Source organism: Strongylocentrotus purpuratus, unplaced genomic scaffold (genome assembly GCF_000002235.5).
Source record: "Strongylocentrotus purpuratus isolate Spur 01 unplaced genomic scaffold, Spur_5.0 spur5_scaffold_4, whole genome shotgun sequence".
In the NCBI taxonomy this organism is placed as follows: Eukaryota; Metazoa; Echinodermata; class Echinoidea; order Camarodonta; family Strongylocentrotidae; genus Strongylocentrotus; species Strongylocentrotus purpuratus.
The window spans coordinates 25,595,329-25,622,648 of record NW_022145610.1 but is presented as its reverse complement, the minus strand read 5'-3'; the positions used below and the strand labels follow the sequence as shown (position 1 = coordinate 25,622,648).

The window sequence follows — 27,320 nt, the reverse complement described above, 5'->3', positions numbered from 1 at the left end:
AAAAATTTTCCTCCAAAATGCTGAACCACCCCGGACCTTTTAATTTCGGCCGAAAGTTGTGATAATTCAAATTATTACAATATTTGCCCCTACGCCCCTTTCAAAGGGATATGGGGGTCAACATCTATTTAATGGCATGTATGTACATTCATTGTGGGGAAACTAGCCTATTCAAAAAATATAATATTTTCCTCCAAAATGCTGAACCACCCCGGCCCTTACCATTTCGGCCTGAAATTGGTGTTTATTCAAATTATCACAATATTTGCCCCTACGCCCCTTTCAAAGGGATATGGGGTCAGGATCCATCTAATGGCATGTATGTACATTCATTGTGGGGAAACTAGCCTAATCAAAAAATATAATTTTTTCCTCGAAAATGCTGAACCACCCCGGCCCTTACAATTTCGGCCTGAAAGTTGTGATAATTCAAATTTTTACCATATTTGCCACTACCCCCTTTAAAAGGGATATAGGCGTTAGAATCCATGTAATTACATGTATGTACATTCATTATGAGGAAACTAGCCTATTCAAAAAATAAAAATTTTCCTCCAAAATGCTGAACCACCCCGGACCTTTTAATTTCGGCCGAAAGTTGTGATAATTCAAATTATTACAATATTTGCCCCTACGCCCCTTTCAAAGGGATATGGGGGTCAGGATCCATCTAATGGCATGTATGTACATTCATTGTGGGGAAACTAGCCTATTCAAAAAATATATTTTCCTCCCAAATGCTGAACCACCCCGGACCTTCTAATTTCGGCCCGAAAGTTGTGATAATTCAAATTTTTACAATATTTGCCCCTACGCCCCTTTCAAAGTGATATGGGGGTCAGGATCCATCTAATGGCATGTATGTACATTCATTGTGGGGAAACTAGCCTATTGAAAAAATATATTTTCCTCCAAAATGCTGAACCACCCCGGCCCTTACAATTTCGGCACGAAAGTTGTGATAATTCAAATTTTTACAATATTTGCCCCTACGCCCCTTTCAAAGGGATATGGGGGTCAGGATCCATCTAATGGCATGTATGTACATTCATTGTGGGGAAACTAGCCTAATCAAAAAATATAATTTTTTCCTCGAAAATGCTGAACCACCCCGGCCCTTACAATTTCGGCCTGAAAGTTGTGATAATTCAAATTTTTACAATATTTGCCACTACCCCCCTTTAAAAGGGATATAGGCGTTAGAATCCATGTAATTACATGTATGTACATTCATTATGAGGAAACTAGCCTATTCAAAAAATAAAAATTTTCCTCCAAAATGCTGAACCACCCCGGCCCTTACTATTTCGGCCCGAAAGTTGTGATAAGTCAAATTTTTACAATATTTGCCCCTACCCCCCTTTCAAAGGGATATGGGGTTCAGGATACATCTAATGGCATGTATATACATTCATTGTGGGGAAACTAGCCTACTAAAAAAAAAAAATATTTTCCTCCAAAATGCTGAACCACCCCGGCCCTTACCGTTTTGGCCCGAAAGGTTTGATAATTCAAATTTTTTCAATATTTACCACTACGCCCCTTTCAAAGGGATATGGGTGTCAGGATCCATCTAATGGCATGTATATACATTCATTGTGGGGAAACTAGCCTATTAAAAAAATATAATATTTTCCTCCAAAATGCTGAACCACCCCGGCCCTTCCAATTTCGGCCCGAAAAATGTGATAATTCAAATTTTTACAATATTTGGCCCTACGCCCCTTTCAAAGGGATATGGGGGTCAACATCTATTTAATGGCATGTATGTACATTCATTGTGGGGAAACTAGCCTATTCAAAAAATACAATATTTTCCTCCAAAATGCTGAACCACCCCGGCCCTTACCATTTCGGCCTGAAATTGGTGTTTATTCAAATTATCACAATATTTGCCCCTACGCCCCTTTCAAAGTGATATGGGGGTCAGGATCCATCTAATGGCATGTATGGACATTCATTGTGGGGAAACTAACCTATTAAAAAAAAAAAAAAAAATTCCTCCAAAATGCTGAACCACCCCGGACCTTCTAATTTTATTCAAATTATCACAATATTTGCCCCTACGCCCCTTTCAAAGGGATATGGGGGTCAGGATCCATCTAATGGCATGTATGTACATTCATTGTGGGGAAACTAGCCTAATCAAAAAATATAATTTTTTCCTCGAAAATGCTGAACCACCCCGGCCCTTACAATTTCGGCCTGAAAGTTGTGATAATTCAAATTTTTACAATTTTTATCTAATGGCATGTATGGACATTCATTGTGGGGAAACTAACCTATTAAAAAAAAAAAAAAAATTTCCTCCAAAATGCTGAACCACCCCGGACCTTCTAATTTCGGCCCGAAAGTTGTGATAATTCAAATTATTACAATATTTGCCCCTACGCCCCTTTCAAAGGGATATGGGGGTCAGGATCCATCTAATGGCATGTATGTACATTCATTGTGGGGAAACTAGCCTATTCAAAAAATATATTTTCCTCCAAAATGCTGAACCACCCCGGACCTTCTAATTTCGGCCCGAAAGTTGTGATAATTCAAATTTTTACAATATTTGCCCCTACGCCCCTTTCAAAGGGATATGGGGGTCAGGATCCATCTAATGGCATGTATGTACATTCATTGTGGGGAAACTAGCCTATTCAAAAAATATAATATTTTCCTCCAAAATGCTGAACCACCCCGGCCCTTACAATTTCGGCACGAAAGTTGTGATAATTCAAATTTTTACAATATTTGCCCCTACGCCCCTTTCAAAGGGATATGGGGGTCAGGATCCATCTAATGGCATGTATGTACATTCATTGTGGGGAAACTAGCCTAATCAAAAAATATAATTTTTTCCTCGAAAATGCTGAACCACCCCGGCCCTTACAATTTCGGCCTGAAAGTTGTGATAATTCAAATTTTTACAATATTTGCCACTACCCCCCTTTAAAAGGGATATAGGCGTTAGAATCCATGTAATTACATGTATGTACATTCATAATGAGGAAACTAGCCTATTCAAAAAATAAAAATTTTCCTCCAAAATGCTGAACCACCCCGGACCTTTTAATTTCGGCCGAAAGTTGTGATAATTCAAATTATTACAATATTTGCCCCTACGCCCCTTTCAAAGGGATATGGGGGTCAACATCTATTTAATGGCATGTATGTATATTCATTGTGGGGAAACTAGCCTATTCAAAAAATATAATATTTTCCTCCAAAATGCTGAACCACCCCGGCCCTTACAATTTCGGCACGAAAGTTGTGATAATTCAAATGTTTACAATATTTGCCCCTACGCCCCTTTCAAAGGGATATGGGGGTCAGGATCCATCTAATGGCATGTATGTACATTCATTGTGGGGAAACTAGCCTATTCAAAAAATATAATATTTTCCTCCAAAATGCTTAACCACCCCGGCCCTTCCAATTTCGGCCCGAAAAATGTGATAATTCAAATTTTTACAATATTTGGCCCTACGCCCCTTTCAAAGGGGCTATGGGGGTCAACATCTATTTAATGGCATGTATGTACATTCATTGTGGGGAAACTAGCCTATTCAAAAAATACAATATTTTCCTCCAAAATGCTGAACCACCCCGGCCCTTACCATTTCGGCCTGAAATTGGTGTTTATTCAAATTATCACAATATTTGCCCCTACGCCCCTTTCAAAGGGATATGGGGGTCAGGATCCATCTAATGGCATGTATGTACATTCATTGTGGGGAAACTAGCCTAATCAAAAAATATAATTTTTTCCTCGAAAATGCTGAACCACCCCGGCCCTTACAATTTCGGCCCGAAAGTTGTGATAATTCAAATTTTTACAATATTTGCCCCTACGCCATACCTGCCAACCTGAGACAAGAGAAATTAGGAGTAAATTTTTCTGGATGGACTACGAGGTCGCGAACCACCGAAGGATTGGGGTAGTAGCCCGTAGATTGGGGGGGGGGGGGTACACAGGGGGTGACTGCGGAACTAACGATCACGTTCGGGCTGCGCTGTGTACATCTTCTATGAGCACGAGCGCAGATGTCGGCGTGATCTGGTTATCAGTGCTGTGTTATGCTTTAGTCTTATACATACATACATACATATTGGTATTTATTGAGCACCTTTACATGAACATGCTCAAGGCGCTTTACATTTCAAAATACAAACATAATAGTTAGATACTCTCCAAGTGCATTACACTCTAAAAAAAAAAATTAAAAAAAAAAAAAAAAAAAAAAAAATTAAAAAAAAAAAAAAAAAAAAAAAAAAATTAAAAAATCAAAAAAAAATCGGAGTTTTGAGGCATGCAATCGGAATTCGGAGTTGGTATGTAAAAAGCGGAGAAACTCCGCCTAAATCGGGGTGGTTGGCAGGTATGCTACGCCCCTTTCAAAGGGATATGGGGGTTAGAATCCATGTAATTACATGTATGTACATTCATTATGAGGAAACTAGCCTATTCAAAAAATATAATATTTTCCTCCAAAATGCTGAACCACCCCGGACCTTTTAATTTCGGCCCGAAAGTTGTGATAATTCAAATTATTACAATATTTGCCCCTACGCCCCTTTCAAAGGGATATGGGGGTCAACATCTATTTAATGGCATGTATGTATATTCATTGTGGGGAAACTAGCCTATTCAAAAAATATAATATTTTCCTCCAAAATGCTGAACCACCCCGGCCCTTACAATTTCGGCACGAAAGTTGTGATAATTCAAATGTTTACAATATTTGCCCCTACGCCCCTTTCAAAGGGATATGGGGGTCAGGATCCATCTAATGGCATGTATGTACATTCATTGTGGGGAAACTAGCCTATTAAAAAAATATAATATTTTCCTCCAAAATGCTGAACCACCCCGGCCCTTCCAATTTCGGCCCGAAAAATGTGATAATTCAAATTTTTACAATATTTGGCCCTACGCCCCTTTCAAAGGGATATGGGGGTCAACATCTATTTAATGGCATGTATGTATATTCATTGTGGGGAAACTAGCCTATTCAAAAAATATAATATTTTCCTCCAAAATGCTGAACCACCCCGGCCCTTACAATTTCGGCACGAAAGTTGTGATAATTCAAATGTTTACAATATTTGCCCCTACGCCCCTTTCAAAGGGATATGGGGGTCAGGATCCATCTAATGGCATGTATGTACATTCATTGTGGGGAAACTAGCCTATTCAAAAAATATAATATTTTCCTCCAAAATGCTGAACCACCCCGGCCCTTCCAATTTCGGCCCAAAAAATGTGATAATTCAAATTTTTACAATATTTGGCCCTACGCCCCTTTCAAAGGGATATGGGGGTCAACATCTATTTAATGGCATGTATGTACATTCATTGTGGGGAAACTAGCCTATTCAAAAAATACAATATTTTCCTCCAAAATGCTGAACCACCCCGGCCCTTACCATTTCGGCCTGAAATTGGTGTTTATTCAAATTATCACAATATTTGCCCCTACGCCCCTTTCAAAGTGATATGGGGGTCAGGATCCATCTAATGGCATGTATGGACATTCATTGTGGGGAAACTAACCTATTAAAAAAAAAAAAAATTTCCTCCAAAATGCTGAACCACCCCGGACCTTCTAATTTCGGCCCGAAAGTTGTGATAATTCAAATTATTACAATATTTGCCCCTACGCCCCTTTCAAAGGGATATGGGGGTCAGGATCCATCTAATGGCATGTATGTACATTCATTGTGGGGAAACTAGCCTATTCAAAAAATATAATATTTTCCTCCAAAATGCTGAACCACCCCGGCCCTTACAATTTCGGCACGAAAGTTGTGATAATTCAAATTTTTACAATATTTGCCCCTACGCCCCTTTCAAAGGGATATGGGGGTCAGGATCCATCTAATGGCATGTATGTACATTCATTGTGGGGAAACTAGCCTAATCAAAAAATATAATTTTTTCCTCAAAAATGCTGAACCACCCCGGCCCTTACAATTTCGGCCTGAAAGTTGTGATAATTCAAATTTTTACAATATTTGCCACTACCCCCCTTTAAAAGGGATATAGGCGTTAGAATCCATGTAATTACATGTATGTACATTCATTATGAGGAAACTAGCCTATTCAAAAAATAAAAATTTTCCTCCAAAATGCTGAACCACCCCGGCCCTTACTATTTCGGCCCGAAAGTTGTGATAAGTCAAATTTTTACAATATTTGCCCCTACCCCCCTTTCAAAGGGATATGGGGTTCAGGATACATCTAATGGCATGTATATACATTCATTGTGGGGAAACTAGCCTACTAAAAAAAAAAAATATTTTCCTCCAAAATGCTGAACCACCCCGGCCCTTACCGTTTTGGCCCGAAAGGTTTGATAATTCAAATTTTTCAATATTTACCACTACGCCCCTTTCAAAGGTATATGGGGGTCAGGATCCATCTAATGGCATGTATGTACATTTCATTTTGAGGAAACTAGCCTATTTAAAAAATAAAAAAATTTCTCCAAAATGCTGTACCACCCCGGCCCTTATATTTTCGGCCCAAAAGTTGTGATAATTCAAATTTTTACAATATTTGCCCGTACGCCCCTTTCAAAGGGATATGGGGGTCAGGATCCATCTAATGGCATGTATGGACATTCATTATGGGGAACCGAACCTATTAAAAACTAGATGGAATTTTGACTGCGGGCAGTCGAAAATGATGCCTCCGCCATAGAGCAATTTAAACAAGTTTGGAGTTTAAATCTCCAGTGGTTCTTGAGATATCATGATAACAATCTCAATGTATGGAATTTCATAAGTTGACCTCTGTGACCCTTGACCTTTGACTTACGTGCTCCAAAATCTAATCAGATCGTCTTCCTATGGTGATACATACTATCCTTAAGTTTGAAGTTTAAATCTCAAATGGTTCTTGAGATATCGCGCTAACAAACTCAATACAAGGAATTTCATAAGTTGACCTCTGTGACCTGTGACCTTTGACCTACGTACTCCAAAATCTAATCAGATCGTCTTCCTATGGTGATAAATACTATTCCCGAGTCTTAAGTTTAAATCTTAAATGGTTCTTGAGATATTGTGATAACGGTCAAACGGGACGGACGTACGGACGGACAACCCGAAAACATGATGCCTCCGGCACCACCTTCGGTGGCGGAGGCATAAAAATACGGCTTTCCACATTTAAAGTGTAAAGCTTTTAAAAGGTTTATTCAGTCTTGGTAAATATTTTGTTTAGACAACTTACTCATAGAGGCGCGTATGCAGGATTTTTTCAGGGGGGGGGGGGGGGGGGGGGGGGTAAGAGGACACATTTTTTTTTGGGGGGGGGGTCTTGAAATCTGAAAATTTGACATTTTGCTCCGTTGGGGGGGGGTAAGGTCAGCTTTTTTAGGTCAACCATGGGAATATATATATTTTATTTTTTTTAAATTTTTTTTTTAATTAAAAAAAAAAAAAAAAATTAAAAAAAAAAAAGGGGGGGGGGGGTTTTAGCGAAATTTAGGGGGGGTTTACACACATAAAATTACCAAAGGGGGGGTTTAACCCCCCAAACCCCCCCCCCCCCCCCCCCCCCCCCTGTGTACGCGCCTGTACTCATATCACAACTCAGCATCCAAACAGTCTCTTTATAATGTAAGCTATCAAAATATGTTTATGTCCCCCCAAAGAACAATATAGATCTATGGCATTCTTTATAACAGATAGTTTAACTATTTGGAGTCACTTGGTGAGTGACCATTGATTCAAGAAATATCTACTGAGCAGAAGACAAGAATTGATGTTCTAGAGTGATAGGACTTTGAGGACATTCCTCCATAGAAACACATGTAGAGGAGCAATAATCCTACCTTGGTCAATAAGGCTCTCAGGTCCAAGAAGTTCATCACATTCTGAGGTTGAGAAAAATAACAGGAACAAACATGATACATTATAATCAAATACCAATGAAATGTATGCCAACTCCAATAAATATGTACTTATTCATTTTTTTTTTTTAATTGTATTTTTTTTTTAATTGAAAATAAAACTCAACGACATAACATATTTACAATAATATCATATCAATAATTTATTACTTCAACCACATATAAAAATAGAAATTAAAATACAAAGAGATACACAACACTGGTCAAAAGTACTTGATAATGCATATAAATGTATTAATTTTTATATTTGCAGAGAGCTCATCCATGTATTGCCAAATTCTTTGGTTTGTAATGTACTACAGAATCTAGTGTAACAACAGTTAACTAAAACAGTCTGTTCCATTTTCTGAAAGTCAACCACAGACTGAAGTAAAAGAGTTAAGTGTAGGGTAACCCCACCATTATATAATCCTGGATACACCACTGTATACATACCATGAGGTGTATCGACCAGCCGGGAAACATCTACACACATCTCCGTCAGCAGCATCTCCATGTGCGACCTGGCGGCAGGGGTCAAGGTCGGGTCACGGCTCATCATCCAAGCATGAGAGGCCTCCCCCTTGCAGGTCCCATCCTCGTTCGTCTCACGGCAACTGTAGATCAGGGCGTGGTCGGTGTAGTCCGTGTAGATCACCCAGTAGTCCTCTAAAGGAATGAAGAACAATAGATGAATTTTCATCCTGTATCGGTCAAACGCAACTTAGTCAGAAATGACTGACATTTCTCAAAAAATGGAAATGCATGGAAATACTTTCATACATATATGTTCCTTTGACAGCAACAGAATGTAACATTTATGAACTATAATAATGTTTTCCCGTAAAAAATGTTATCAAAGTCTCATATCTCTCCGAGATGTTTTCAATTTGAACCTAATGATTTATAGATCCTTTAGTGGTTTGTTGATCATTTCAACATTACCGAATTCTGATGAATTTCAAATAATTGCATATAAGTTGTATTTTTCTACAAAGTTTTACAATATTCCATGAGATATTCTGGTGTTAGCCGAGTAATGAAAATGTAATACAGATAATATTGAGATATATACAGTGTGAATCAGTGATTTTATCATTCAAATCAAGGAATAAAAGTGATGAAACCTATTTCAGTCAAAATCAAAATCAAGTCAAATTAAATCACAAATCCCAATGATGAATAGGATTGCAGGTTTGTACATACCACCGTACACTGGCATGCCGAAAGGTTTCAGGACCAGCTTAGAGGTAGTTTCTGAAGTGTCAGGATTGTAGGCCTGACCTTCAAACTTCCAAGCAGTGGAGCATTCACCAGGGCTAAGAGATGGAAATAAAGAAAGGACAAAGAATGTTTGTATCAAGGTGAAAAAAGGGCTCTATACTGACTAGAAACTTGTGTCAACAACAACTTTTTTTTTACACGTTAATTTGTAAATTTGGTAGCACCATCAGTGTTACAATTAAGGCTGAGCCATATTTCAATATCCCAGATACTATTTGTTTATTTGAGGAACTGAGCCTCGGCTACGGTAGGTCTCATTACTGTTCTGTTCAAAGTTTGGGGGGAACCAACATAACCAGCATGGAAAATTTGGTGTTCCAAACAATGAATTTGAAATATCAGGCAAACCAAAATTGCAGTCTCTGCAGTTCCGTTTCAGGAAATATTCATAAAATCAAACCTTACCTAAAGTATTATAATAATTAAAACGGTGCTTATGAAGCGCTTACCACTGAAGTCTCTAAGCGCTATAACAAACAAAATACAATGATAAACAATTACATATTAAACAAAACAAAAATTACAAATAAACCTACAAATTAAAATTCATATGAAATATACATCAATGTGAACAGAGTAAGTTAATCATCAAAAGCAATTTGGAATAAATGTGTCTTAAGTGAGTGCTTACAGCTAGGAGCTCGATCACACTTCAAAGCTAGCCTACCTTGTTATTCTGTGTGTGAGCATCCTGAACGAGTTCTGTTCATCCAGTGTATAATGTGAGATCCTATGGTAGGGGTAGATGTCGCCCTGGAGATGAGATATCACATACCAGGTGCCCGTGTACTGCAAGGTGATGAGAAATAAGTAGAACAATTTCAATTCAATTCAATTTATTTTGCAATATAAAATCAAATTATACAAGGTAACAGTAAATTTTAACTATATTTACAATGGTTATATGGGGGGCTTCGAAGGTTGCGAAAACCTGTAAAGTTGGATCGTCCATTTATACAGAAATACAAAATATTATAAGCACACAACAATAAATTAAGTAAAATTTTAAAAAGTATAGATACTTCAATTATCTATAAGACAAGAGAAAGTGAAATAGAAAAAAACATATATATAACTTCAGAGTCTGTATCATATATGCATTGGTTCTTTGCATCCTGCTCAATTAAGTCTTCTCTCTATGGTTTAACCATAGGAAGACAAGTGGACTGAAATGAGCGGGCAAATGTTGATAATATAGTACGTCATTTGCAGGTCAAAGATTCAGACAAGCGAAAGAGGTACAGGTATGATATATGAGTGATATTACATAAATATTCCTAGAAGAAAAAATCACTCATTTGACAAGCACAATTCACTTTTATTCTTCTGATATCATGATAATTCATGATTTCATCATTTTCTACCATTTTTATTTTTTATTTCACCTACCGGTAATCATTTTTCATTAAAATGTCATCTCAAATTCAAGCCAATTTGGTATCAAGGTTGGATTGTCTCATAAAAGTACCATTGGTAACATGTTCAAGAGAAAGTGTGTGTGTATGCTAGTATGTGCATGCTAGGGTGTTTGTATGTGTGTGTGTGGACGTGTACCTGTATCTGTCTATTTATAGTAGCTGTTAAGATGATCACAATTTCCTAATTTATATTTAATTTGCTGTTTTATAATTTTCTCAAATGTTTAGATATTTCTGTAACAAAGTTATAAATTTTATATTGTATACCGGGGCCCTGCCTACAAGCAACCTGCTTATTAAGGGTATCCCTCCATGTTTATGTTTATATTGTTATTTTAATACAATGTGTCAATACTATGTTATATTTGTTCTTTTTTTAAAGATGGAAAATAAATTGAAATTGAATTGAAATTGAAAGTGATTGTAGATGCAATTGCATAAATCATTCTTAAAATATTTTAAAACATATAGTATTCATTTTATTCAACAAAAAATCCTTCCTTGTTAGGTATCACAAGAGATATCTTTTGGCCGTTTTAATTATTTTGCTGTCTTTTGGTCCGACACACATAATCAATAAATTACATTAAAATATCCTCTCATTTACATCAACAATTTTTGTTTGTTCTTCTTGGTTATCATATTTAACGCACTAAATTGATTTCTGTATTAGCCCAACAAATGTTAAATAGTAATTAGCTAATTTAGACCTTCAAGATCAGCTCCATGTATGCATCACATATAATGTACACATTTATCTCTCATCCATGACATTTATCTTATCATCTTGATCCCTAAACATAACAAGAACAAGGCAATGTTACTATACATAGAAACACTGTTCAGTTTAAAAGGCCTCGCTCAGATATGACGTGGCAAAACCCTTTAAAGCCCCACTGCACTATATAGCTACTTGCGCCCTCTATATAGCAAACAATGCCTAAGCGGTGGCCGTAAGTCCCCTACAATCCTTGTTTTCTTATGTTAATTGAGACGGAGCTGATTTGATGAGATATCCACCTGTCAGTGACCATGCAGGGAGGTCTAATCCCTCCTGGCCAAACCTGTACAGATAGGCTTCATAAAAAAAAAGTTGACGGAAAGTGTAATACGCGTCAAATCTCTTTATCTTATAACACAGAGCTCAGTGAATACCCGCAGGACCTATGTTGCGCACAGCTGCCATTCATATACTTCTTTAAAAGCTGCGTTTGTTTTGCGGCAGTTCACCACATCATTTCCCATTACAGAGTTAACTTTATGCCTGGTTTGTTTGATAGGAACAAACATTGGCCTACAACAGTAAACTTTTTCCACATATACAACATGTATTGAACTTCAAACTCCAAACAATGTGGCAGTCTGGGGGCGGTGTTCTGAAAAACATATACCTCTACATTGGTATTCTGAAAACTGTGTCTTTGTTTAGGTTGTACGCCTCGACACGCCCATTTTACATTGATTCTCAAATGATAATCATTGTTAAAATGTACACTCAGCCAATCACTATAATGTTTGATCACACGTAAAGCTGTGTGAACTATGGCGCATATTTTACTGAGTATCATAGATTCATATGCACTGCTTGTCATGAAGGTGTTCATGAAAAGCTATATCATTCCATTTCTTTCTGTGTTTCCTACAATCGTTTTATGTTCAAAAGTTCAGGAGAGTCAAACAGTTGATGCTCACAACTGATATTCATTCATGAATAGATGTAGAGATAAAGTTTACCTATTATACAAATTACCTTGACCAGTTACTCTTTAACCTCAATGGCTACCGGTAATCAGTTAAATGTTTACATAGGTTTGCAAGGGGTTTGCATGATATCCCTACTTATGTTTTACACATGTACAAGACAAAGAAAGAATAATTAAGCGTGCGTACACATACATTCAGTGATGCAAGTCTGAATGATTTTTTTTTTACTGACTACACATAAATTTATTAATTTCAATGCAAATAAACACCTCCTGCTTACGAATACTGCATTATTCATCCAATTAAACTGTGTTTATCATGTTAACCTGTATTAAAGGGAAATGTGTAGAATACCACTTGCAGACATTGGTCTTTGTACACAGGTTTCACTGTAGTTTATAAGCATTGATAGCATACCTGATTTTTGTCAAAGTTTGCCATAGTATGGATGTCATTCACAAGACATGTTGATGATACCATTCCTCCATGAGCTGAAACAAATAAAAAGAAGAAAATAATAATGATAATAATTAACAAATAATTACAAAAAGGCATTTTCCACATAGAATTCTAAGACTAATCATTATAATATTACATAATAAACAATGATAATGACAAGTATTTAGTATGCTCTACGTAGTATAACTATATAACAGCATTTAAAAAATAGATACATTAACCTTACATACTGTTGAATTCAAAATATGTTCCTGACAAATATGATAATCATTTGCAATGCCATAAAACAAAAGACTCTCTTGATATTCAATTCAGTCTTTAATACGCTGTGGGTTGGACTGAATATGATGGAGTCACCGACTGCAATATGTTTATATTATGTGCAACAAGACTATCCTTTCTGAATTGTATCAAATGTGTTTGATACTCACCATGCGGCATTGCCTCTACTGACGTTGGAACTCCAAGCTCAGCATCACATCCTAACAAGACACAAGAAATAAAAGGGAGTTAATACAATAGACCATAGATGAAGAAGACAATTTCATGCAAAGAAAAATAAGATAATAATAATAATAATAATAATAATCTTTTAAAGTCCACTCCAATTTTATTAAGTAAAACCGAAAATGGAAAATCTTTTTGCCAATTGATCGTGAGCCCAGCAGCCACTGAGCAGCGCCAGATCGAAGTTGCTCTATCCCTTATTGTTGAATGCCAAACAAGGTAGCAGCAACTCCCGTCTTTTAATGTCTTTTGGTATGACGCGGCCGAGGTTCGAACCCACGACCTCCCCATTGTAAGGCGGACGCTCTACTGACTGAACCAACACTCCGGTATAATGATACATAATGTACAGTATATACAACTGTTAACACACATTTCATTTCATGAACCCCTTTTCACTACTTTAATAGACGCAGAAATATTATTATGAGAAACTTTGCTTTCCATATTTGTACCTACACTTACTTGAAAATATATATATATTCTCAAAACAGACTGTTTGATGAAAAAATGTATAGACATATAACTTAATCATTTCCAAACAATACTTATCAAAGTTGCATATATACAGCACTTTTCAATCCGTTATCATTCACTTTTCTTAACTGCAGTATATGGAAGTTTACATAGTCTTTGAAAAGTAAGATTTGAGGTAACAATTGTCAAAATTTTGGTCAAAACTACTGAGTATCTTTTCATCCAAGCTTGTTTATTTATACAATTCTTATTCATACAGATAAAATGCATATCATTACTAACTTTGATTTTTTATTTGATGTCATCTTTATGACACTGAAAAGTTGGAAGATTGGCTTTTATACAGGCCAATCACTCATCCAATTGAATATCATTTGCAGGCTTTTTTAAAAGTATGTCAGCTCGATGACAGTTCATGTGGAGCTTAACTATTTTGTGAGCAAACAAACTTTGAACATTGAACCCAATTAACTTCAGGATTTTTTTCACACATTAAAGATAAAGACCAGTTATGGTCATGCGATTGCATTGTGAAAGAAACGTTGTGGAATCGATCAGAAAAGGTTGATCATCTAGCATATAAATATTGGTGTGTACTGCAAGGTTCTGGAATCATCAAAATGATAAGAAAATTTGGCCCAGTCTTCGTAAAATTACAAGCACTGTACACAGAAAGATGTATATGGGACTACACACACATGCGCGACATGTGCGTTTATCTCTTACAGTCCATTAGATAAACTAATTTACCAAATATATCAATTATCAATCAAGTAGGCGGTTTCTCGGCAAAAATGTTATCATCATGTATTAGTCAAAACATATTCTTTCACATGATTGGTAATAAAGAGCTTCCCTTTCATTTTTTGAAATTGGGGCGTTTCCAATACTGGTCTTTACCTTTAATATAAGGGATACGGCATAAAAAGATCAGCAACAGAAAAATAAAATGATACAAGTATCTACAGTACACTTCATATTTAAACACAGATAAGTAAATGCACTTATGGTATTTGTTGCTACCCTGTGGTAGCCACAAACATGCCGAGGTAACATTTTCTCCAAGCTTTATTTCACTAATACTTTGGGTAATGGTTAATGCTGCAATCAAGTGTTATGTTAAGGTTAGGTTAAGGTTAGGGATAAAGTTAGCTCCAGGATAGAAGTTAAAACTTTATTAGTGTTAGAAATCGAAAGCAGAGCAGAACGTGTTCTGGAACAACTTTTCTCACCCCTATTCTCCATTCATTTGAACATAGAAGAAAATGATTTGCCAGAAGCAATTTTGTTCTTTTGGCCTTAAAGACCTCTTCCCAGTTGGTTCCTCGCTTCCCTCTTGGTCTAGTAGTAATACAAGTACCTTCTAGTTTACCTTCCAACAAATCTGACAAAACACTGTGATGTGACCAAAGTATTTTGCCATTCTTTCTTTAAATTTCTCTACGATTAAGGCCTAAAAAAAGAAGATGTTTTATTGCCCTTTAGGTGCCAAAACATGGGTCGGAAATTTTTGTTTGTTCCCTCTTTGGGCTTATATTTCTCAGTTTTGATGACGTGCATCTACCGAAAGTGTTCCAGTCCGCCCCAAGAACCACACCTGAGCTCTATCCTCAGGATAGGTCCCAGCTTTTTTTCTAAAAAACTGTAACCAAAAAAAAAAACTTTTTTAAAAAGCCGATCATAGATTTCAAGATTTTTGGGTAGTTCTCAAAGGACAATACAACATATTTTTTTACACCTAAGGGTGTTTGTTTTTTAAACCCTACCGCGTGCAATATTTCCCTGTTTAGTTTTCCAATTCTTACATGATATTTTTATCACTGCCCGTTCTCACCTGTAGAAATATCCTGCATCCTGCTGACCTCCACACACAAGCCTGAGAGCAAGGACTCCATGTGATGACGTGCATCTACCGACAGTGTTCCAGCCCGCCCCAAGAACCACACCCGAGCTCTATCCTCGGGACAGGACCCATCCTCGTTCCTCTGGGAACAGCTGTAGACCAAGGCGTGGTCCACGTAGTCTGTGTATATCACCCAGTAGTCCTCTGTGTTTGTGGGAGAGAGCGAGGGGGAATCGATGGAGGAGGATGACAATGAACAATATTTGTTAAAGGCCGGCTGTACTAGTTTGGCCAGAGGGGATTAGACCTCGCTGCAAGGTCACTGACAGGTGGTTATCTCATCAAATCAGCTCTCAATTAACATAAGAAAAAGAGGATCATGGGGGACCAACAGGCACTGATTAGGCATTGTTTGCTATGTAAGGGGCACAAGTAGCTATAAGTAGTGCAGTGGGGCTTTAAAGGAACTAGGCGAAGACTTGAACACCATGTTTATGGAGCATAAAATAATCTAGGAATGCTTTGGGTGGGCGATATACATACAACACCAGTTGACAAAAGGGACAAAGATGTGAATGATTGGGGCAAGGAAATATGTTCACAATTTCATAAAATATAGCTGAATAAAATACTGCATCACAACACTTATTCTATAAGCTCTTTAATCTAACTTTCTAATGCATTAAAAGAAGGAAAAAAGATGTAATGAAAATGGCACTAGCAGGCATAAAAAATAATAAGTAGACAGTGATAAGAATTCAACATGTGCTAAATTGCCTGTTAATTTAAATTGTTGGTTAAAAAGCTACAAAAGGGTAGATTTTTACTTCTTGATCCCTTGACATTTTGCCAAACAATTGATGTGAGAACGGATGTATGTCTTTACTTCCTGGGATTGCCATGGATTAAGACAATACTGACAACTTCCAGAGGAAACTGCACAAAATCTTAAAGTAGATATTCATTGAATTTAATAAATAATTTTATGTTCATTATTGCAAAGTTGAAACTTTGATTCGACAAGGTTATCAAAATTCAATGCTTGGAAACATTCAAAGTAATGATTATTATAAATTACAAAACGCTTAAATACATCCCCGGCATAGCACCTAAAGAGCTCACCAAACGCCGCTGAGATGTGTGAGATCACAGTATGGACATGGTTTGCACAAGCAGACGATGTCCCATGACATCTCACACATTTTCAGTGCCTGTGTTTTCATCTTCTCTTGAGTTATATTTCTTACTTCACTACCGTCAGGCTAAATGTATAATCTATTGCCTCACTCTAAACCCGCGCATGGTTTAATTTTGATGACACATGCAGTGATACAAAAATAAAGGAATCTGTCGCTTATAAACAAAATAAGATGCCATTGTATATTCAGCTGCACACACCGTGGTATGTTCGGCCTTCCAAGAGGGAACAAATGCCGTCCTTAGTATCATTCCGGGGGATTTTCAATTTGAAAGTCTGGTTTCTTTGATTGTTAATTAACCCCTATCATGTGCATTTACAAGCAAAAGATTTTAGTTATCAGAATTGGGTCATATCCCCTTTTGAATGGTTTGACATGCCATTACATTTATATACACTAAACTCATTATAATTTGACAAATAATAGCTTTGCAATTATGTTCATTCTTTACGGGATGTCGTTTGCTTGGGCAGTATCGGTCCATATAGTGACGTCATTAAAACATCGTTATTTTTCTGGCGAATCTCGTATATCCCAGCTGCTATAGAGGTGGTTGTTGTATTTGTATTTTATAAATCACCCGATATGTAGTTGACCTTAAACTTGTACGATGGCCATCTGTTAGCTTACCAGTTTCTAGCGATACGTTAGTTGACATATTGTGATTTTCTTTGAATTTCACCTTTAAGGAAACATGCGACTTTTAATGTTGTGTGAAATTGCTGAGCTTGATATGTTCAGTACTTGGATGCCGATGTTGTCTGTTGAGACTTTGTGTGTTGAAGTATATATGAGTTAACACCCTTTTGGCCCCAAATAGACGAAGTGAAAAATTTAAGAGAAGATTATTTTATGGATTTTATTTCATTGTCTGCAGTACATTCAAGAATAATAACAGTAATTACCAATTACCGTATCTCCTTTCCAGGCATACAAGTATACATGTTAGATCATAAAGGTGCATATTATAGATCCAGTGAAAAAAATACACGGGGCTCGGGGCGAATTAGCCCCCGAAATGCCTAAAAGAGCCCCGAAAATCAGAAAAGAGCCCCTGTAAATTTGCATAGAGTTCAATGCAAAACAAATTTTAGAATGTTATTTTCATGCAGGCAAGCTTGAAAAGTAGCCCCGAAAAATAAATATTAATTTTTTCCCTGTATAGATCATTATTATCATAATAGAATTTAAGAATGCCCATAGCCCTGGCCCAAGGATATTGAAATTTAATGTACTAAACAACCCAATGATATATATAAACTTAAGCCATCAAGGACGAATTCTTTGCAAACTTGGCAACATAAGACTTTGATTAAGAAATTTGTGAATGGCGTTCCACAAGGTGTTTGAGTGTCTACATCTCTTCCTAATTTACTGAGATAAATGATGACCTTCCTCTTTTAATAGTGTTTTACCCATTGACTAATGAATTTTCTCTTTCTCATAGACTTAATACAAGACTCATCCAGTTCCCATAACAGGTACATAGACAAATATAGATGTGATCTTGCTTGTACCAAAGAAGTTCTACAAAGTGCTCCTGTATTTGAAACAGAGGTGTTCCTACAAGTACGTGTCGACAGGCCCATGGGGAGGGGTGCAAGTGCATCCCCTCTTATATCAAGTAAAAGCATGCGGGGCAAAAGCTTTTGAGCTTGTGTGTGTCCCCTTCACGCTTGAAGATAGTTTTTCATACATCCACATTTAACATTTCAGCAAGTAAAAAATCCTCCCCCCACCCTCCCCATTCAAAATGCTAAGTATGGAAGTGTGTCAATTAATAAAAGTTCACCCTCACTTACCTGCGGGCACAGACATTCCTCGTGGCTGAAGGAGCAGCTTGGAGGGGGTCGTTGAACCTTCCGGGACATGGGCATCCGCCACAAACTCCATCCCACTGGTACAGCCATTCTGCCTGTAAACAAAGTTTCACTGCAAGTAAGTGATCTAGATCTCAAACCTATCCAGTGATGTCAATCCATATTGATGGGGTGTCATGATAGTGAGAAATTTTGCAAAAAAGAAGGTAATTTTCGGGTACCGGTAGAGGTCTATGTAGAAGTCTATGTTCACAAACATTTGAATGTTTTCACATCACAGATTTGACCCCCAAAAAGCTAGATTTTCAAAGGACAAAGGAGCAATAAATATCATGAAAAAAGGGGTTTTATATTTCAAAGAGGGACTTGTGACTCATAGTTCTACGATTTTGGTATGTTTTTAGTAGCGTATCTCCACGCAGGAGTTAGGGGTCAAAATTGATACGAAAAATACACTAGCGCTAGCGCCGATCTATCGAACAAACAAAATATCTAATTAATGGGACTGTAGACTAAAACAGATCCTCGAATCTGTCCATGATCATCGAGCTGCAGCTACTTATACAAATAGATAAATGGTAAAATTATGTAGCATTATGTGTTATGTAGTAGTTAGGATCGTATGGACAACATAGATATTTCTAAATTTATGTGAAGGCTGGAATACATCACCTCTAAAAAGTAAAAGAATCAGCTGCGCGTGTCTAGCCGAGGCTGGCGATGGACGACATTCGAGAAACTACACGATATCAAACTGCATTGGTATCGTAAAGCTCATGATTTGTGATTGGTCAAAAGTTGATTTCTATGGAAACGAGTTTTCAACTTAATCATGAGATGAGGAGGGTACACTATTTGTAAATTCGACCACCCCCCCCCCTTGTCTCTCTTAAATCCTAATAAGGCGGTGTTACACAGAAAAATGCCGACCCATGCATCTTGAATACACTGGGCCCTGTTGCACAAAACTTACCATTGATGGTAACTTTGCCATCAATGATAACCATAGGCGCCGGAAGTGGGGGGGCAGGGGGGGCAGCTGCCCCCCCAATCACAAAAGTGGGGGGGCAAAACGCATTTTTGCCCCCCCAAAACGCCCCCCCCCCCCCCTCAAAAAAAAAAAAAAGCAGTAAACGAGTAAAGATGGTTTGTATTTTTAACCCAAAAGAACATAACAATAATAAAAACCTGAATTAAATGACGTATGAAATTCCATTCAAAGAAAAGGAAAGTTAACAGGAATTAAATTTCCTGAACATTGCTTATGCTACCTATATTTATCAATGTAGGTTTTTATAATAGCGATACGCGCATATCGTGGACATATTGCGAGAGAATGGGAAAGCGTGTCTGTTTTTGTTATAGGGGTGAGAAGCTTATGAGCCCCTGAACGATGGCGTACTGATGGGGGGGGGGGGTATTTTTTTTATTCGATACCAGTGATGTACAAATGTTGCTGAAATGACATGATTTTCCGGTATATTTTCTCATTTTTTTTGTAAGTCATACCTTTTTATGCGTTTGATGGAAAATTAGAAATTCCCAAGTTTACAGTCGGGCGAAAAATATGCTTATTTAGAAGCATTTATGTTAGGGTCTGCAGAACGGCCAGGCTCGGGGACTCGTGCCACCCTCAATTGTTGAAAAATTTGTTACAGAGAAAAAGAAAGAAAGAGAGAGAGAAAAATAAGTGACCTGCCAATGTCACAAATGAGGTATCTAAATATTCTTATCTGACCATAATTGTAATGCCTAAAACCCTAAACTTCTGGGGGCTCAGCCCCTTGACCCCCTACCGGGGCCCAGGCCCTGGACCCCACGCCAAAATATGCTCATCTGACCGTAATTAATGCCTAAAACCCCAGAGCTTACGGGGGCTCCGCCCCGGACCCCACCAAGGGCCCTAAGACGGTCCCCTGTATGCTCATCTGACCGTAATTAAATACCTAAAACCCCCGAGCTTCCGGGGGCTCTGCCCCCTGGAATCCCACCAAGGGCCCTAAGGCGGGACCCTGGATGCTAATCTGACCGTAATTAAATACCTAAAACCCCCGAGCTTCCGGGGGCTCTGCCCCCTGGAATCCCACCAAGGGCCCTAAGGCGGGGCCCTGGATGCTAATCTGACCGTAATTAAATGCCTAAAACCCCAGAGCTTACGGGGGCTCTGCCCCCGGACCCACCAAGGGCCCTAAGGCGGTCCCCTGTATGCTCATCTGACCGTTATTAAATACCTAAAACCCCTGAGCTTCTGGGGGCTCTGCCCCCTGGACCCCACCAAGGGCCCTAAGGCGGGGTCCTGGATGTTCATCTGACCGTAATTAAATGTCTAAAACCCCAGAGCTTACGGGGGCTCCGCCCCAGACCCCACCAAGGGCCCTAAGGTGGTCCCCTGTATGCTCATCTGACCGTTATTAAATACCTAAAACCCCTGAGCTTCCGGGGCTCTGCCCCCTGGACCCCACCAAGGGCCCTAAGGCGGGGTCCTGGATGCTCATCTGACCGTAATTAAATGTCTAAAACCCCAGAGCTTACGGGGGCTCCGCCCCCAGACCCCACCAAGGGCCCTAAGGTGGTCCCCTGTATGCTCATCTGACCGTTATTAAATACCTAAAACCCTGAGCTTCCGGGGGCTCTGCCCCCTGGACCCCACCAAGGGCCCTAAGGCGGGGTCCTGGATGCTCATCTGACCGTAATTAAATGTCTAAAACCCCAGAGCTTACGGGGGCTCCGCCCCCAGACCCCACCAAGGGCCCTAAGGTGGTCCCCTGTATGCTCATCTGACCGTTATTAAATACCTAAAACCCCTGAGCTTCCGGGGGCTCTGCCCCCTGGACCCCACCAAGGGCCCTAAGGCGGGGGTCCTGGATGCTCATCTGACCGTAATTAAATGTCTAAAACCCCAGAGCTTACGGGGGCTCCGCCCCCAGACCCCACAAGGGCCCTAAGGCGGTCCCCTGTATGCTCATCTGACCGTTATTAAAGACCTAAAACCCCTGAGCTTCCGGGGGCTCTGCTCCCTGGACTCTCCGCCAATTAGTGGCCTGCCAGTGTCACAAATAAGGTATCTAAATATGCTTATCTGACCATAATTTTAATGCCTAAAACCCCTAAACTTCTGGGGGCTCAGCCCCTTGACCCCCTACCGGGGTTGGGCCCAGGCCCTGGACCCCACGCCATTTTACGCTCTACCTGATTGTTAATAATCCACTTTGAAAACGTTCCGCGGGGCCTGTCCTTCATGTAACGTGTAAGAGTGATGGTGATGCAGATTTTTCTTCTGCCCCCCCCCCCCCCCCTTTCAAACGTTTTTGCTCGTTACGTCACTGCCCCTGGAAGGTGAGCCCCCTGGAATGTTTGCCCCCCCAATCCCAAACTGCTTCCGGCGCGCCTGATGATAACTACCATGGTGGAGAAGATATACCACAGACCAGAAGCGTAGTATGAGTCCACTCATTGAGGGTGCATTGCAACGTTGCAACCATCCATAGACTACTAATAAATTGCGTCACTGATTAATTAATTATATCACTACAAATCTGTATCCTCAGTTTTCTTATTTATAACTGATTTTCCTTATAAAATTAAAGATATGGCGTATATATTCAATGACTGAATACTGAATGAACGCCATTAAACTATTACCTACAACAACAACAACAACTGCAACGTTGTTGTTTTTGTTGTTGTTTATTTTAGGGAGGTGGTGGAAGGGACCAGTCATTTTCAAGGCTATTAATATTGTGGAGAAAGTGCGGGAGGTGCTCCCGGTGTCTTCTTTATTTCCCCTTCTCCATTTCCTTTTCTCTCTTTCTTGCTTTCTCTTTCTTTTACCATTTCTTTTCACCATTTTTTTTTTTTGGGGGGGGGGAGGGGATATGCCCCGTGCCCCCGTTTCTTTGTAGCTTAGCCACTGCTTCAAACACTTCTAGATCATCCATTTTTAAAGGGATAGAGAGGAAAGACTTACGGGGAAACTCGACGTGTCGTCATGGCGAGGACGCCATTTTCTTGTAAGCTGTAATGCGATCTGCGATGAAAGGAGCTGGGCGCTTCTCCACTCTGAGATATGGTGTACCAAGTTCCGACATACTAGAAAGAAAAATAAATGATATGTAAAATAAAGAGCAATTTACTTCATAAAAATAAAAGACTGAGACGTGTATTGGAAGTTAGAAAGGGGGTAGAAGGAAAATAACAAACATATGTAACACAACGAGCGATTAATTTCATTAAAAGGCGGATATAGGTATTGGCAGTTAAGAAGGGAGGAAGAGAAGAAAAGGAGAGAATCTGTGTAAAATAAAGAGTGATTTATTTCATAAGAAGGCGGAGAGACATAAGGTGGTGTCACACAGAAAAATCCCTTAAAAATCCCTTGAAAATCCTTTCAAGTGATGCTTCGTTAGAGGATTTTTAACGGGATAATTGATGACAGACAGCAAGGATAACTAAATCCGGATAACTAAAATCTGGATTTTTGACCTCTGTGTGACACCGCCTATTGTGGAAGTTGGATAAAATAGAGAACAAAAGAAGAGAAGATATTTTTGTTTAATGAAGTGTAAAAACTATAAGCCGTAGGGGTGTATTGAAAGTGAGAAGAGGGGTGGTGGTGGGCGGGGAGAAGAAGGGAAAGGAAAAAAAATATTTGTTAAATAAACAGCAATTTATTTTATTGAAAAGTGGAGAGGTGTATTATAAGTGAGAAGGGGAGGGAAGAAAAAAGTAAAATGTAATATAAAGATAAATTTATTTCATTAAAAGGTGGAGAGATATTTAAGTGAGAAAAGGAGGGAAGTAACAGTTGAATCGAAAAGCAATGATATACATTTCACGTAAAGCATCAGAAAAAATAGTACACCGTGGCGGAAGAAATAGGGGCAAAGAGTCCCCAGTAAATACATTTACTCCGCCCCCTAAACATAATTGTCGGGAAAACATTGTTACTAACCTGTTGCTAGTACCACCCATCTCCTCCGCCCCCAGAAGTTCACATTACATTCACCATATTTGTTTTGGAGCCATAAGCAGAAGGGATTTAACTCTGTGTAAAACGATACGTTAATGCCCTTCTGGCGCTAGCATATTATGAGGTAAAATTTGGGACAGGTTCCGGGTGTCAAGTCTGTTTGACGCATTATATATGTCCTTTCGATGGGTTCACATTCTTTTTTTTTTAAAGCAGTCTAATCCACAGCATGCATATAAAACGGATATTTAACAGACCCCCCCCCCCCCTTAAAAAAAAAACAATTATATAAAAACATAGAGTGAATTTTCACTCATTAGAATTCGGCCAATCTATTTTTTTATATGTATTTCAAGACTAACGTTTGGTTGTCAGAATTTTTCTGCTTATCAGAAATTTGCGGAATTGTGCCCTTTTTTTATACAAAAACCTGGATAGGCCCAGGAAAATTAAATAGATCACGTTGACTCAGTCTTGTATCGATCACGTGTTATTGCATACATTTAGCATAAACAGTGAAATTACTTAAGGGTTTGTGTTTCCAGAAACTCACAAGAAGTATTTACACTGCGATTTTGCCTTATTTACCCGATGTCGGTGGTTATTTGCTCGGATCATTAGTGAGATTTGCCCACTTTTTGTTCATCGATATTCCAATACATTTTGTAAAGCTAAAGCTAAAGAAGCTTTGTCCCCAGCTCTTTGGCGAACAGTTAAGATAAAATATATATATAGGACGAAATAGTAATGCGATTCATAAAATTTGTTTTCATATACTAAATTTATACCCTATATACTAATACGACATTATCAGACAAGAAATTGAGCACATCACAATAATTTACAGCAACACAACTACAACGATGACAATGACGATGACAGCATCATCATCATCATCATCATCATTCATCATTATCATCGTCGACGTCGTCATTTCATAAAAATAACGATTTTTGTTTTTGTTTTTTTGTTTGTTTTTTTTGCACAGAAATAATGAAAATGTGGTATTACAGGATTTTGGAGCAATTAATAATTATTCCTCATGCCATCAAACATGAATCGTAATTATAATAAAATCGGTATTAGCTACACGCACGTTAATAGATCAATTTTAACTGACCATATCTATTTGTAGTGGTGGATCTGCTATTGTCATTCCACATTTATGATGATAACCTAATTATTTTCCTGAAAACAATGAAAATCTCAAAATATAAAGTGTGCCAATTGCAAAGGGGTCAACTGACCGTCCAAAAAAGGGATTATTATTTTCAACACCAGTGATGTTTAGTTTGACTGTTTGGTCAACGGTGCAACTTGTGCAAGGGCAGTTGAGAGTTTAAAAATAAGTCAAAATAATAAAGTGTTCTGGTATTGTGGTCCTGGACAATCGATACAAGAATATTCTGGAACACGAATGATTGTTTTATCGTGTTAGTGTTGCTTTATTTGCTACACGAAGCGAGGGGAAGTATTACCGTTTGAAAACAAGATACATGGGTCAGCTAGTCGAGCTAACCTGACATTGCCATACCTTCATTAATCTGTATTATACATGGATAGACTTGATGTAGCTGAAACAGAGTCATTCTGAATCTAAAACGTCATGTTATGCCATTTAATTAATTTGATAATTATTTAGTAACGCCAAAGAAAGAAATGGGAACAATTATGATCTCCCGATATTTTCTGAATCACATGCATTTACCACCACCATCAATATCCTAACCATCACCAGCATCACGGCCACCACCACTACAACCACCATCACCATCATCACCGTCACCACTACCACCACTATAGCCAGCACCACCACCATCACCATCACAACCACTACCTCTACTACCCCACCAACCCACCGTCATCATCACCACCATTATCACCACTACCACCATCATCACCATCATCACCACCACCATCATCACCACCACAATCATCACCACCACACCATCATCACTATCATACTACTCCCACCAACAACACCACTACCACCACCATTAACATCATCATCACCACTACCACCACCACCACTAATTCATCTGACTTTAACCATGAGACATCCACCACTCCCGATAATCACTATTCTAATTATGATTCATACATTTTTAGGCCCTATATTATCATAATAATAAACATAGTAATTGTCAAGATGACCTCCAGTTTCCTCTTACCCGTTGGACGTCGAAGTCGTCGTGGACTTCGAAGTCTGTCACGACGCAGCTCCTGGTTCGTACCCCTTTGTTCTTCAGGCGTCCGTGAGCCGCTGATTGCACCCCACTTAACAGACCCAACAAGAGGCAGATCACGACTGCCTTGGCAGACATTTCTCTCAATTATACTTTTTAATGTCCCGCTCACAAAAATGTCTCAAATGATGATGAGACTGAGCACAAAGCACGTCTGCCTGACGACTAGAAATACTTGATGTCTTTTGCCGCGCTTTCGGAGAAAAGTTTTGCGTGATTAAAGACGTTTCATAGCAGTGCAACTCTGCGTCATCCGTCATGCAACACGGGTTCAATCGTTTTCTCTAGGGACTCCTGAAAGCTTCAGAACTTTTGACTTTTGTTGGACTCTACACGTACTTTGTTCTTCCCTCACACTTCCGATTAAAGTACAGTTTGGTTGTAGATTGAGCGATAAACACAATGCCTGCTCCTGTTTGGTCTAACAATTTTGTTTGACTTGATGGCTGCTACATACGGGGTTAAAGTCTATTGTACTACCAATAAATCTATTGTCCCTATATCAAAGAGACATAAAACTTATGAACGTATGTTGTAGTTCTTTGTATACACCAAGGCAGTCCATCTAATAATGTACTTAAAAGTTAAATTCTGAATGTGACGTATAGCTCCACGGAGCACACTTAAGATTAAGGTTTAAATCCCAATAAAGCTTTACCTAAAACATCAATAAGCTTGTTCTTGTTATTATATCTTGAAAAGAACCAACTCATTCTTTTAGAAACAAATCGTTCTTTTCAGAACTCACTAAAGAAGAAAAAAGTCAGTTCATTGAACTACCTATATGTATACTTCTCCCACTTGTCTTATATTCTGTATCTGCCATTTAAAGTTTATTCTAAGAACTGCATGCAAGAGAGATTAACCAGCGGTCCTTTCAAGGACCGACTTGCATGTTTTTTCTGGAAAACTGAAATGTATTTCGACTGTTCTTCCATGAAAAACCTGTATAGCTCATCTAAAGATTTGAGGCTAAACACCGAGGGAAAATATATTTCCTTTGTGACCTAACCCAACACAACACTGGCGACCATGACCTACTAGGTTTTACGTAGGTAATTAGTGTTTTGAGGTTACCCCAGTGACCACCAATTCAACAGCAATGGCCTCCGTCAAAATTATGTTTAAAAAGGAAGTGGAGCACTTGTTATGCGATTACGATTTGACATAAAACTGTCTGGCAGCAAGTTCGAAAGGTCGATTCCTTATGTACAACATAGAAATTATGTAATGCCTATGTAATAAACATGATAATTGATATATATACTGCGAGACTTTTTAAATGACTAAAATGATTTAATCTTGCTGAAAGTTTTGTGCAAACTTTTCAGCTATATCTCGTCCTATTTCAAATATGAGGGCATCTGAAGAGCATTCCTTTTCAGGGGTCATTTCTGCTATGAGTTTCTTACAACTGATAACAATTAGAAAGCTCATAACTTTTTATCAAAACCAGAACTAAACCGTCTATTTAAAGGTTTAAATGTTCACATGCTGACTGGACT

The 27,320-nt window shown here is 38.5% G+C and overlaps 1 protein-coding gene across 4 annotated transcripts in view; it reads right to left on the bottom strand.

Annotated features, from left to right (window-relative positions):
- LOC584238 overlaps positions 1–26,351 on the bottom strand; it is a 65,271-nt gene extending 38,920 nt beyond the window's left edge. For 3 of the 4 annotated variants that reach the window (XM_030997655.1, XM_030997657.1, XM_030997658.1), the window contains exons 1-10: positions 25,741–26,347; positions 22,568–22,689; positions 18,583–18,695; positions 15,573–15,785; positions 13,186–13,236; positions 12,713–12,786; positions 9,841–9,962; positions 9,096–9,208; positions 8,346–8,558; positions 7,833–7,874 (exon numbers count right to left, since the gene is read on the bottom strand). In XM_030997655.1, coding sequence (XP_030853515.1) covers positions 7,833–7,874; positions 8,346–8,558; positions 9,096–9,208; positions 9,841–9,962; positions 12,713–12,786; positions 13,186–13,236; positions 15,573–15,785; positions 18,583–18,695; positions 22,568–22,689; positions 25,741–25,893 — 1,216 coding nt within the window. In that variant the 5' untranslated portion in view covers positions 25,894–26,347. Of the gene's footprint in view, positions 1–7,832; positions 7,875–8,345; positions 8,559–9,095; positions 9,209–9,840; positions 9,963–12,712; positions 12,787–13,185; positions 13,237–15,572; positions 15,786–18,582; positions 18,696–22,567; positions 22,690–25,740 lie in introns of all 4 variants that reach the window. The other variant, XM_030997659.1, reaches the window with a different exon arrangement.
- Between the last annotated feature and the right edge of the window lie 969 nt (positions 26,352–27,320).